This window comes from Mesoplodon mirus (genome assembly GCF_964341445.2).
Source record: "Mesoplodon mirus genome assembly, chromosome: 7".
NCBI lineage: Eukaryota > Metazoa > Chordata > Mammalia > Artiodactyla > Ziphiidae > Mesoplodon > Mesoplodon mirus.
In genome coordinates this window covers 58736997-58751248 of record NC_138983.1, presented here as the reverse complement: position 1 = coordinate 58751248, position 14252 = coordinate 58736997, and the positions used below count along the sequence as shown (strand labels likewise).

The 14252-nt window shown below is 43.4% G+C and overlaps 1 protein-coding gene across 3 annotated transcripts in view; it reads right to left on the bottom strand.

Annotated features, from left to right (window-relative positions):
• The window catches only part of STIM1 (stromal interaction molecule 1), a 193041-nt gene that overhangs the window by 31685 nt on the left and 147104 nt on the right, over window positions 1-14252 (bottom strand). For all 3 annotated transcript variants that reach the window (XM_082628873.1, XM_082628874.1, XM_082628875.1), the window contains exons 4-5: window positions 3805-3916; window positions 287-402 (exon numbers count right to left, since the gene is read on the bottom strand). In XM_082628873.1, coding sequence (XP_082484999.1) covers window positions 287-402; window positions 3805-3916 — 228 coding nt within the window. The remainder of the gene's footprint in view (window positions 1-286; window positions 403-3804; window positions 3917-14252) is intronic.

Here is a 14252-nt window from a genome sequence, read left to right as displayed (position 1 = left end):
CATATTTTAGTGTTTGTATCCTTGCTCAGGTTGTTTCCTCCACCTAGAATGCCCTCTCCTGCCACCTCCATGGAACAAAACGCTACCCATCTTTAAAGGCAGAGGTCACATGCCACCTCTTCTAGAGGATGCCTTCTGTATCCCTCCCCTGGATCTCAGTAGCATTGTGTACCTCTCTAGAACATTCATTTTATCCCTTTAGGGCAGACCCAGGACCTCAACCCAGCCACTCCAACTGCCTTCGGGTCCATGGCACATCAGCAGCCCTTCTTGCCACAGGACTCACAGAGAGGAGGCCCAAAGAGCACTGTGTCCAGGGCCTTCAGCTGCAGCTTCTGCCGATGGCTCCGGTCTGTCATCTTTAGCACAGTCCCTGTCATGGTGGTGTTGGTTACAGCGAGCCTGTTGGGACAAAGAGTAGGGGCTCAGTTCCCTGCCGGCAAAGCAGGAAGGATCCTGGTAGGACTACCCACCTCGCCCAGGAACACTTCCATGACTTCTAGCTCCTGGTGACTGCTCCCCTCTGCACTCTAGTACACAGAGTCTGTACCAGTGGATCTCAACAAGCAGTGAACAGGACACATAACATTCACCAAGAATTTGTTCACCCTTCTCCCCATGTCCACCATCTCCTGAATATCTACTCTCAAAGGATTATCCATCTGTAACCATTCCCACACCCAACTGTAAATTTTCTGTTGCACTTCTCCTTCCAGGGATTATCCACTATATACCTGTCCCCATATTCCCACCATTTGCAAACACATTTGCCTGTCCAGCCCAGGTCAAAATGTTATGCCACGTGACCCAGTGATTCTAGGGACCTCTGAATTATCCTAACCCTAACACACTGTCATTAAATATAAATCTGCTGACAACGAGCATTGCATTAGTCTTGTTATAATGCAATGCAACAAGCACCGCATTAGAACTTCTAAGCAATGAGAAATGAAAAAGGAGCTCACATTTAATAAGCAGCTGTGTATATCTCATCTTGTTCTGACACTTTACATACAATACCTCATTTAGTCCTCACACTTTGTTATTTGAGTAACAGTAATTTACTCCCAGTCAGATTACTATAATTTCTTATATTCTTTAATCATACTGTTAATAATAACTTAATAAGAGAGGACCTATAAACAAGGAAATGATATAGGAAAAACTGGACTTTGTTTCTCTTCTGCTGGAACATAGTAGATACAGAAGGAGAGGGGTATAAGATATGAAAGGTTGAAAAATCACTGATCTGGGTCCCACAAGTGAGCATTACCTACTGTACTAAGGTTACTGCTCTTTTCTGATTCATAGCTTTGTTTCCCTAGGTAGAAAAGAAGCTTCTGACATCAGTGTGTCATTTATACTCCTGCCTGGGCATGTGGGCATAGCTACTTCTTTCTCTAGCCCTGGGAAGCAATCAAGCCCACCCACAAGAGCAGCAGTGAGACACTGTGATGGGGGTGGGGGTGGTCAGGAGAACGAGCTTCTGGTCCCAGCTCCGTCAGTGACTCACTTGTCTGACCATAAGCAGCTTGGTCTCTCCCCTGGGGCCTCAGTTTCCTTCTTTTACTTATGTAAATCATATGCTTCCTACAAAGCTGGGAGTTCTTCGGGCTCCTGTTTAGAGCACTTCTACCAGGTGTACTGGCCCCTTCATCTAACTGATCAAAATAAGTGTCATCTTTTCTACATTCTTTTTGTCAAAGAAACCTATGAACTTCTAAGCAATGAGAAATGACAAAGGAGCTAACATTTAATAAGCAGCTGTGTATATCTCATCTTGTTCTGACACTTTACATACAGTACCTCATTTAGTCCTCACACTTTAAGAACTCAGTTCTATTATTAGCTCCATTTTACAGATAAGAAAAATGAGACTTAGAGGTAAGTAACTTGCCCAAAGTCACGCAGCAAGTAAGTGGCAAAGGCAGGATACAACGCAAATCTGCTAGATCCGTCCCATTATACCACGCTGCCTAGCGATGGGCCTAGAAGCGCCCACACTCTACCCCACACCCTACTCTCTGAATGCTCCATGCTTCCTGCTGTCGCTAAGGTACCACAGCTTGTTTACCTCTACCCCTATGCCCAGCCTGGCTGGGTCTGGTCTTGGATCTAATCCTAGTCACAGAATGGCCAAGTGAGCACACTGCCTGAGAACTGACTTCTTATCCTATGTTTTCCAGTTTTAATCCAAGCCATAGCCCTTCTTCAAGATGGAATAGGCCAGGGATCCACAAGGCAATACTGCTATTTCCATGTGAAAGAAACCTAAATCCTGGAGCTTCATGGTCAATCATCTGTTTAATTGTCTGTCTTTTCCACTAAACATGGAGTTCCTCAAGGCAAATGTGAGGTCTAATGCATTTCTTTGTCCTCAGGGCCCAGGAGAGAGCATGGCACATGGTAAGTGCTTGGTAAAGTTTTGTTAAATAGAACTAAACTGAGTATTTCCAGGAAGCCTATTTTCAAACTACATGGGGCAAGAGGAAGAAGCAGTGAAAAAAGCAGGGCACTTAGAACCAGGCAGACCTGAGTTCAAATCCCAGCTCTGCCACTGACCAGCTTTGAAAAATCATAAAATATTTGAAGTTCAGTTTGCTTGCCCGAAAGTTGGGATAATAATTCCTTCCTCCCAGAATTGTGAGAATCAACTGAAATAATAGGTAGGAAAGTACCCTATAAAGGGATGTACAAACATTAAGATTATTACTCTCTCCAGAGTAGGGAGAAGCTGTGAATAAGAGGCTGCAGGCAGCAGAGGAGGGACCAGCCAGCTCAGCTAGGCCTGGACAGCAGCACCCGGTAGCCCTGTGGCTGGAGGCTGCAATGTGTGGGCATTCCAACAGCTTCCCCTTCCCCTTTCCCCTTTGCTGAAGCTCATAACCAGATGCACCTACATAATAAGATGACAGATTATACATAATCAGCACTTACCAGACAGTAAGCCCTCTGAGGGCAAGGGCAGGTTGTTGTCATCTTTATCCCCAGCACCCAGCACAAGTGCTTGGCACAGAGCAGGTACCCAGTAAATACTGGGTGAATGAATAAGCGAATGGATTAATGACTGAATGACATATGGCGCTAGTTTGACATAACAAGAAGTCCAAGCAGTATTCCATCCCCTCCCCACACCCACCCCAAGTCCTAGTACATTGTGCCTGAAAGGGAGGCAGAGCTAGGGCATAACAGCTGTTGGAAGAGTCATTCCAGAGAGGAGACTGGGGCCAATAGTAGTCAGCCCCCACCTCTGCACCAGTTCTTTAGAGCAGATAAACTGCAGATGGATAGTTCCGGGAAGGTTAAAAGAGCCCCGAGTCCCCTGGGCAATGAAAGAGGCAACTGCTGGGGGGACAGCAAAAGAAAAGAGAAAAACACAGGCTTTGAAGTCTACCCAGATCTAGGTTCAAATCGCAGTTTTGCCTCTAACTAGCCATGTGACCTTGGAAAAGTTACTAGGCCAGGTTCATCACCTAGATACAATAATACCTACCTTACAGGATTGACGTAAGAATTAAATGAGATACTGTACATAAAGTGTTGAGTAGAGTGCCTGGCATATACTAAGCACTCAATAAATGGTAGCTATTAGTACTAGTCCCAGGATTGATAGAAATATTAAATAAGAGAGTAGATGTGGAGTGTCCATATGCTTTCTAGCAAGTGCACAGTAAATGTGAGAAGTCTACAGATCCTGCCCTGAAAGGGGTGAAACTTCAGTTAACAGGTGAGAGCAAAGTGAGGGCAAGCCGACCCCAGCCCATTCCCCACACCCCCAGTGAGAGAACCCAGTCCCTTCCTGACCTCGGCATGGCATGGCCACTGAGCTGCAGCTTCCGGAATGTCTCCTCATACTGAGGCAGCTCCACATATGTGATTAGCCACTGCACCACCTCATCCACGGTCCAGTTGTATACTGCGGAAAGAGATGAGCAAAGCCATGACTCCAGAACGCAAGCACTGCTTGTTCTTACTGTCACAGTCTCCACGACCTTAACATTCACCACATGTCTACGTGTTTAACAGATCTCTCTCCCATAAAATCCCAAGTATGAAAGGAATACATACAGTACTTTTTGTTTGACCTATAGGGGATGGACTTGTTCTTCCACTATTCAGGTATCTGGGATAAAATAATCCTTAATTATTATATAATATACTATATTATATATAGTATTATATTATATATTATTGCAATATAATAATAACAAATGATATCAATAGAAGCCATCATTTACATAGCACTTACTATATAATAGGTACTGTGCTAAGCACTTCACATATATTAGCTCACTAATCTTTGCAACTACCATGTGAAGGATATGTTCCACTTTATCCCTATTTTACAGATGAAGAAACTGACACACAAAAAGGTTATGTAACTTTCCCAAAGTTATCCAGCCAGGAATTGGTAAAGCCAATTTTGGACTCAAGCAGTCTGGCATCATAGCCCTTGCCCTAGCCTTTATGTCAAATATAATATGTACATAACATTTTAAAATTTATATAAATAATATATATAAAGGATATATATATGTGTGTATATATTATATACACACACACACACATACACACATACATATATCCTCCCTGACACAGCTGGAAAGCTTCACGCAAAGGCAAATCTGAGCCAAGTGATGGATCCAGATGACATCACTTAAGCCCGGAATGAGATCACACCTGTAGACAGCCCTATTCATACGTTTTTCAGTTTTGTGCAAAAAGTAAATTTCCCCTTTTGCTTATATCAGATTGAAAAGATTTTCTGTCACAGTAGGAGCCAATTCTAACTGAAACAATTACTGAGTGATCATTCACAACATGGCAAATCATGTCATTACTATACATGGATCACTGTACCTAATCATTTCCTCAATACTATAAAACTGTGATTTTTTTAACTGGACAACCATAAAAATAATCCTTGTAAAATAATTTTAATATTTCTGTGGTATTTAGCCACATATATAACAAATTTATCTCCATACTTTATCAAGAATCAACAATAAAAGAACAGAAGAGGACTTAACATGCAAGGAATATGTTCAAGCCAAGTAAAAGTCAAATGACGTCATGATGTATTATATAAATCAAAGTTTCATAGGAGCTTGAATAGACAAGAATGGTGGGAGGACTGAGTCACCATATAGCACCCAGTAATACAGCTATGCTGAACTTAAAGAGCCTTGGGTGGGAGCAACTGGGTTTCAGCAAAAACGTGTCATTTTATTGGATTTAAAATTTGCTTTTATTTAATGTATTAGTGTGTTTTTGTTTATATTTGTGCACAAATTTTATATAGCAACTTAAACCTCATTTTATGTTTCTACATATTTAAATACCATTAAATAAAACCAGCTTTGCAGGCCCAAGATAAATGATTTCCCTTAAAAGGAAGCTGTACATTCCTCAAGTTGAAAACTACCGCTGTGAGCAGCAAGAAGCCAAAAAAGTTTTGAAGCAGAATGAAATGGTGAGATTTATCACCCTCCTCTCTTAAGATACATATCTTTCCCCAAAACTGTCCTTCATCAGAATGCTTTCTAATCTCCCCTTAATAGTCAGGAGACATTGAAGGCAGGGACCACATCCTATTCATTTTTGCTCACCCCTTTGTCGCTAAAATAGTGCCTCTTATACAGTGGCATCAATAATAATTTACTGAAAGAATAACTACCCTAAATGAGGAGTTCCAGAAATGTTCTGAATGTGGGCCTCCAGACAGCAGCCACAATCTTCCTAGACAAATATACAGCTCAGGTGGAGTTTAACTTCTGAAATGCTTGTCCAAAAATCAGCATTCCTCTGGTAGGCACACCTCAGATCTTAGGTTGTTTCTGTCACTCTGATATAAACTAGAGAAGTTGGAAGGCTGGGCCCTGACTCTTCATCCTTCTACCTCCCATAGGGGAGCCCAGCACACGGTACAAAGCAGACACTCAGAGAAACATTCCGAATGAAACAATAGAAGACAAAAATGCTCTAATCTCTCCATGTCCCCAAGAAGCTGCTGGAGCTCAGGAGGAAAGTTCTGAAGCCAAGAGACTTTGAAGGTAGATTAGATCATTTGCAGAGGCACAGGAAAGGTTCCAGGAGAGGAAATGAGGCAGGTCTAGTGCACTCAGATTGATTGCATCCTAGAAGACAAGATCCCGGAGGCTTAGGCGGTGAGTGCTGAGTCAGTGCCTGGTTGAATATCTACTTTCCAGACTAGAATACATTGGAGGGAAGAGAAAGATTAACTTCCAAGAGATATGCTCAAATCCTAGGGCTTAGGAAAGGAGGGATGACAGAACTGGGGTTAAAGAAGTGTTGAGGAAAGTAGAATAGACTGGCCATTTATTCCTGAAAATGAATGTATCTCCACATACATTATAAACATGATCACGTGCTACAGTCCAGAGTGTTAGGTAATGAAGGCCTAGCAGAGTGGCACAAGATGTGAGGCAGACAGACAAGTGCTAGCCTGCAAAGTGCAGAGAACACATTCCTGCCCCTACTGTCAGGGAGCTCGGCCTCACCCAGCATGGCGTATGGAGTAGAAAGGCCACGTCACGTATTGTTGCTTGAAAGCCTTGAGGCCAGCGGTGCCACAAGGGTCTTCTGTCTACGGGGAAGACGACCTGATACAAGCCTGAGCATAAATGCTTGGCATGCAGGAACTCCTCCACTTGTGCCCTACACTGCAGTGGAGACAGGAGTCACTCTAGACCGGGGTTTCTCAGTCTCTGCAGCACTGACCTTTTGGACAGGTTAATTCTTTGTTGTTGGGGGATGTCCTATGCATTGTAGGATGTTTAACAATAGCCCTGGCATCTACCCACCAGATGCCAGTAGCATGCTGCCAGTCATAACAATCAAAAATATCTCCAGGGCTTCCCTGGTGGGGCAGTGGTTGAGAGTCCGCCTGCCAATGCAGGGGACGCGGGTTCGTGCCCCGGTCCCGGAGGATCCCACATGTCGCGGAGCAGCTGGGCCTGTGAGCCATGGCCGCTGAGCCTGCGCGTCCGGAGCCTGTGCTCCACAACGGGAGAGGCCACAACAGTGAGAGGCCCGTGTACCGCAAAAAAAAAAAAAAAAAAAAAAATCTCCAGATACTGCCAAATGTTCCCCGGGGAACAAAACTGCCCCCCACTGAGAACTACCGCTCTAAACACTACACTAAGTGAGGCAGAGGGTCTGTAAGGGGACCACTACACTCCAATAAGGATGGACTCTGAACATAGTCAGTCCCTACAGAACTACACTTTGCAGAAAAGGATGATGACTTCAGCATGTCAGGACAAACCTCAAGGCACTTGTTTTTTGGGTTTTGTGCTCCACATATTATTCTGTTACCTGGCAGATGCCCTACCTAGGTAAGGCTTGGCAGTATGGTGTTGCCAACTCAGAGTCACTGCAGTCTGAACAAACTAAGCCAGGACGAGCTGCATCCTCGTCAGACAGCAACGCTGTGTCCCAGCATGAAGATCTCACTCTACAGTCAAGGTGAGATATTAGGGCCCCTTGTTCCTAAGGTTCAAGTACCTAAAAGTTAAAAATCTTGTTCTGCTTTCTCATTCCAAAAGAGAAAATGGGAAGAATCCCTGAGCCAAAGTGAGGAAGAAGGTAACAGCAAGTACAGAGAGCTGTGGCTGACAGTAAAAGGAGACAGAATTTGGCCAGGGGAGCTTAGTACAGATAGAGACTCCAAGTGACTCACATGACCAAACCCCAGGAGGACATGCAAGCAAGAGAGAGTTTTCTAAGGTGATGATTCTCTCATCCCCCTACGCCTGTCCATTTTGCTCCTAGAGACATCAAAGACTACATCTCTGGGCAAAATGACAAACAATACTACACAGAATCGGAGGAAGCCAACCTCTGGAGTTTTCCACAACAAATAGTCCTTTTATAAAAAGAAATGTACAAGGTGACTGACTATGTAGCCTCCAACCTTTCTAATGACATAATCTACATGTAAAAAAAAAATTTGAGCACACGTTGCCAATACATGAATATCTGTTTATAAATTAGATATATGTACTAACACTAGGTATACTGTAAAACATACATAAAAATTAAATGAGATAAAAATAAATGCAATATAAATACAAGCTATTATATTCTCTTGGGGCACCCCAGTTGATTGTCTTGTACAGTTGGAAACCCTTGACCCAAACTTCACAGCTTTACCCTACATGCTGCCTCTGTTATAGCTTTTAGCTTCTCAGTCTTCTTCTAGAATCAGTATCTTGCACTATTTACTTATTCATCCTTGAACATTGCTCTCAGACTTCTAGGTCTTTGCTGTTTCCGGAAAAGCTCTCTTCCCTCTTCCTGGCCTGATAAACACCAACTAGCCCTTAAAACCCAGCTCTACCTCTTCACTTATTGAAACTCTTTGGAGCCCATTTTAAAATCATGAGCAGGGGCTTCCCTGGTGGTGCAGTGGTTGAGAGTCCGCCTGCCAATGCAGGGGACATGGGTTCGTGCCCCGGTCTGGGAAGATCCCACATGCCACAGAGCAGCTGGGCCTGTGTGTCCGGAGCCTGTGCTCTGCAATGGGAGAGGCCACAACAGTGAGAGGCCCACGTACCGCAAAAAAAAAAAAAAAATCATGAGCAAAGACACAGAACTATAAAGTGTGGGGCCTGTTCAGAGAACTCTGACTCCCGTTTGCCTGGAGTCCAAGGGTTATACATAGGGACAAGGAAGGTGAGGCACTGCTGAGGCCAAATGATAAAAGGCCTTGAAAGCAGTCGGTCCAAAACTCCAAAATCATTTATTCATTGGGGGGAAATTTTTATTCAGTACCTACTACTTGCCAGGCACCACTCTAGAAGCTAGGAATATAACAGTGCACAAAAGAGTCACAGATTCCTAGTGTTTATATTCTGGTGGAGAGAGACAAACTAAAACACTGTAACAAATAATTGTATGTTGAGTAGTGATAAATACAAGAAGAAAAATAAAGCAGGGTAAGAGGATAAAGAGTAGTGCTATATCAGACCAGATCAAGGAAGGCCTCTTTGACAAGATGACATTTGAGGAGAAAATAAAATGAAGTCATGAGCCATGTGGATACTTGGGGGAAGGGCATTCCAGGCAGATGGAACAGTAAGTACTAGTCCTAGCACATGAGCTATAGTGATACCTCCAGGGATGTGCCAGAACAGATCCTTGGCCTTGGCCAATCCTTTTTCTTGTCAGAGAAAGAATAAGCAGTAAGAAATGGGCTCCTGAATCAGTATGTCTTTCCCCTAATGGACTGGTGGTGCCTCCAAATAAAGCCTTCACTTTTGTAGTTTCAAACTCACATCCCAAAAGAACTATGTCTGGCAGAAAAGTTACCAGTACCTTCTTTGCCTCTCTTTCACACAGCTGTTAGTCAGTGAGTTGGTCACTTGGTCAGCCTTTGGTCAGTCTTTTGGTCAGCCAGTCAGATATAGCACAATGGTTAAGAATTTGGACTTTGGAACCAAGTGACTTGGATTGAATTCAAGATTTGCTACTTACTAGATATAAGATCGTGGACAAGTTACCTAACATTTCTGTGCCTCATTCTGTCACCTAATGGTGAGAATCAGAGTTCTCACATCCTAAGAGTGGAATGAAGATATGACAAGTTCCTAGCATACAGTAAGTGCTAAACAAATATTATCCATTATTATCACCATTCATTCATTCCTTCATTCACTAAGCTTTCACTGGCTTCTACTCTAGTAGATGCTTGGTTGGTTACAGAGATCAATCTGGATGATCTCCATCATCCAGGGCTCTTTTCTAGAGAAGGAGACATATAGGAAATTAAATGAGTATAATACAGTGTGATAAGTGCTAGGTAAGAGGGATGTATGGGGTGATGTGAGGACACAGAGAAAGGAGTGACTGATTGCCAGAGTGAGTCAGAAAATGCATCACAAAGCCTAGCTTCTTATCTGACTACTGTGGAAAGAGAGCATTCCAAGACACCTACAGAATCTTACCAAAGTGGCCCTCCCTAAAGACAGTTTGCAGCCTAGACCTGTGGTTTTTCTCTGAGTGGTTTCCCTCTGGCTCTCACTAGCAGTTTGTCATCTGAGCCTAGAGTGAGGCAGATACTATGTTAGTTTTCTAACATGGTATCAATACCAAGCCCTAAACCATTACTGCAGAAAGAATCTGGCCCTTTCACTTAGGCCTCATGTGATAGGCCCACTAGGCTGCCTGGCAAAAACCAAGTCTGCCAGAGCCCAAAAGGACACACTAGTGAACACCACCTATAAAGAAGCTACATGGCTAGCAGAGACCAGATTAGAGAAAGACTAGCATCATGGCTGCAGAGTAGTAAAGGAACCTAGAGTTTGGAATGTTGAATGAGCCAAACAACTCGTATAACATCACACAATGGCAGACCCAAGGACAAACTCCTGTCTTCCACATCCCTGCTCTGGGCCAGGTCCTGGGCTATGTGTTAAGATATGGAATCATATAAGATAATGCCCTCAAGCAGTCTGGTGCAGAAGTAAAAAGGCAGGGAACAGGCAGCTGCAATTAGCGTGCTAAGTGCTGTGATGAGATAAATGTAAAGAGGCTGTGGGAACACAGAAGGCACCTAACCTAGCCTGTGGTTTTCAGGGAAGATTTCCTAAAGAAGGGTACACTTAAATTGAGTCTTAATTATCAAGTAGGATTTAACCAGATCAACAAAGGAAGACAGAGGGAACACTATATGAGAAAGTATCAAGGGATGAAAGAGAATGGCATATCGTAATAACCGCAGATAAATCAGTGCAGGTACAGAGAAAGATGTGTGATAAACAGTGATAGAAAATATGAAAATAAGTGGAGCACAGAAACGAGCCTGAGCCTGGTATGCTAAAGTAATCTGGCACAATGCCTGGTATGTAGAAGGTACTCAGTTAATTTTTTTGTTTTTTGCAGGCATGTTTGCACAAATTGGAAGAGAGAAACAGTACTTACTGAGGCCAATACTACAGAGGTGAGTAAGGAATGACAGCATGAAAATATTAAGAAATTCTCAGAATATAAGAGAAGACAACCAGATTTTTACATATATGTACATATTGATCTTGTTTTCCTAATTGAGGTAATTCATTTTGAGATTACAAGTGGGTTAATGTCAATGCATCTGACTAACATCTCATAGATAAACATGAAAAAATCACTGGCATTTTCTGTAACAATTAATCTTTTTAAATAAATTTATTTATTTTATTTTGGGCTGCATTGGGTCTTCATTGCTGCGAGTGGGCTTTTTCTAGTTGTGGTGAGCAGGGGCTACTCTTCATTGTGGTGCGTGGGCTTCTTATTGCGATGGCTTCTCTTGTCACGGAGCACGGGCTCCAGGCATGCAGGCTTCAGCAGTTGCAGCACACGGGCTCAGTAGTTGTGGCTCACAGGCTTAGTTGCTCTGTGGCATGTGGGATCTTCCTGGACCAGGGCTCGAACCCGTGTCCCCTGCATTGGCAGGCAGATTCTTGACCACTGCGCCACCAGGGAAGCCCTGTAATAGTTAATTTTGTCAACAACTACTGAGCTTTCAATATTTTATTGAGTTCCAAATGAGACAGCAGTTGTGATTGAAATTAAAAGCTAGTTCTAGGGCTTCCCTGGTGGCGCAGTGGTTGAGAGTCCGCCTGCCGATGCAGGGCACACGGGTTCGTGCCCCGGTCTGGGAAGATCCCACATGCTGCGGAGTGGCTGGGCCTGTGAGCCATGGCTGCTGGGCCTGCGTGTCTGGAGCCTGTGCTCCGCAATGGGAGAGGCCACAACAGTGAGAGGCCCGCATACCGCAAAAAAAAAAAAAAAAAAGATGTAAAAAAAGGAAAAAAATTATTTAAAAAAAAAACAAAAACATCTTCTCAAGACAAAGTTCAGAGTGACACTAGAATACCAGGTTATTTTGCTTTTAGCTGGAATCATACTCTTTAGTTAGAATCAAAATTGATGGTTAAGGTGCCTTTGATCCATAAAAATGGGTAAAGAAATTATTAAGAAATATGCTTTGTTTGGCAGACAACATCTTTTTAAATCTCATGTCCACGAAAAGGGAGAAGAAACAGTAACACTGCACTTTGTTTACAAGAATGGAAGCCATGCTTTAGAAGGGAATCCTCTTAGGTCAATGCCTCCCACCACCCCTCACTACAAAGGGCATAGTTACTGTTTCCATTGGCTCAAACATACAAACAACAATTGTACTGCTCAAAGATTCTACAAAATTCACCTGGCATCTCTTCTGTTAAAGAACTGCTACTCTCCCTACCTCAAGGATCTTAGAGAGATTGGAATTTGCAGCACCCTTCAACTCTTGCCACACACACATACTCTCTTCTCTCACTATTACTACCCTACATAAGTCTGTGATCCAAACTATGCCAATCTGATTCTCCCTTCACTGTATCTGAATCTTGAGCAAAGACACTTAGAGATGAAGAATGGATGTAGCCGAGACATATGAGAGTTACTAATTAGAAGAGGCCAATCCCCTAGTCCCTGCTGCTGGGATCCCTGGAGTTGCCCTTGTTCTCAACTCTTCCTTAGCTCTACTAGTTCAGCTCTTCCTTACTTAATGACTTAATTTTATATAATAAAGAATTTGGCTGGTTTTTGTCTTTAGGTCAATTTCCCTGATTATATGATTATAGGAGTATCTTTGTTTTTATTTTTTTTAATTTTTTTTTTTTTTTTTTTTTTTGCGATACACGGGCCTCTCACTGTTGTGGCCTCTTCCGTTGTGGAGCACAGGCTCCGGACGCGCAGGCTCAGCGGCCATGGCTCACGGGCCCATCCGCTCTGCGGCATGTGGGATCTTCCCGTACCGGGGCACGACCCCATGTCCCCTGCATTGGCAGGCGGACTCTCAACCACTGCGCCACCAGGGAAGCCCAGGAGTATCTTTGTTATTCATGGTGGGCCCTTGGGTCACACTTGAGTTCATGCTTATGAGATTACTCTGGATGGGGGCTGGTCACCAGAAAGATCAACCATGTGACTAGAGGACTGGGGCTTTGAGCCAGGTGATATCAGCCCAGCGTTTGGGGAGGAATAGAAGGCTGGCGATTGAGTTTAATCATGTGGTCAATCAATCATGCCTAAATTATAGGAAACCCCAATAAAAACTCTGGACAATGAGGCTCGGTTGAACTTCACGGTTGCATTGATGACTGATGTGCCAGGAGGGCAATATGTCCTGATTCCATGGGGAGAGGACACAGAAGCTCCACATTCAGGACGCTACAAGACTTTTCCATATGGGTGTCTTCTTTTTGCTGGTCCTCATTTTTATCCTTTATAATGAAATTGTAGTCATAAGCATAGCACTTCCCTGAATCCCGAGAGTTATTTAGTAAATTATTAAACCTGAGGGGATTGTGGGAACCCCTGATTTTGTGGCCAGTTGGTCAGAGCACAGGTGGTCTAGGAACACCCAGAGCTTATGGCTAGTTTGGTGTCTGAAGTGACAGTATTCTTGTTAGGTATTGTGTCCTTTTCTTTTTTTTTTTTTTTTGCAGTACACGGGCCTCTCACTGTTGTGGCCTCTCCTGTTGCGGAGCACAGGCTCTGGATGCGCAGGCTCAGCGGCCATGGCTCACGGGCCCAGCCACTCTGCAGCATGTGGGATCTTCCCGGACCAGGGCACGAACCCGTATCCCCTGCATCAGCAGGCGGACTCTCAACCACTGCGCCACCAGGGAAGCCCGTGCCCTTTTCTTATGAAGTCTGCACTAACCCTGGATAGTTAGTGACAAAATTGCATCACATTATTTCACTTAATCACTCTCTTTCTGCTTCATCTTCCTCATCTGTAAATGGAGAAAATCGTAATATTTAACCTTCATAAGGTTTTTCTAAGAAATAAGAGTTAATATTTGTAAAGCACTCAGAACACTGCCTAGCACATATTAAATAGTTTTGTAGTTGTTGTTGTTGTTTTTATTATTAAAGTCCAGAGCTGGCTAATGTAGAGATTATCAGGCTTTTCTGCTTAAATCTAAATAACACAGAGAAAAGACTGGCCCCAACATTAGTCAGAAAATGTTAACAACATTAATCACATAGATGGTACTGGCATTAGTCAGCTAATGTTCTGAATACAAATGACCACTGCTGATATCTACATCACCTAGAAAAACTCAGGCCAGCCAGTTTGAGCCAGTGACAGAATTGTACTTGCTTTTTGTAGCTCTGGAAATCATAACTCCAGAGAGATTAGGGGCCTTACTTGGAATAATGAAACAAACTGTTGGGAGAAATAGTACACAGGA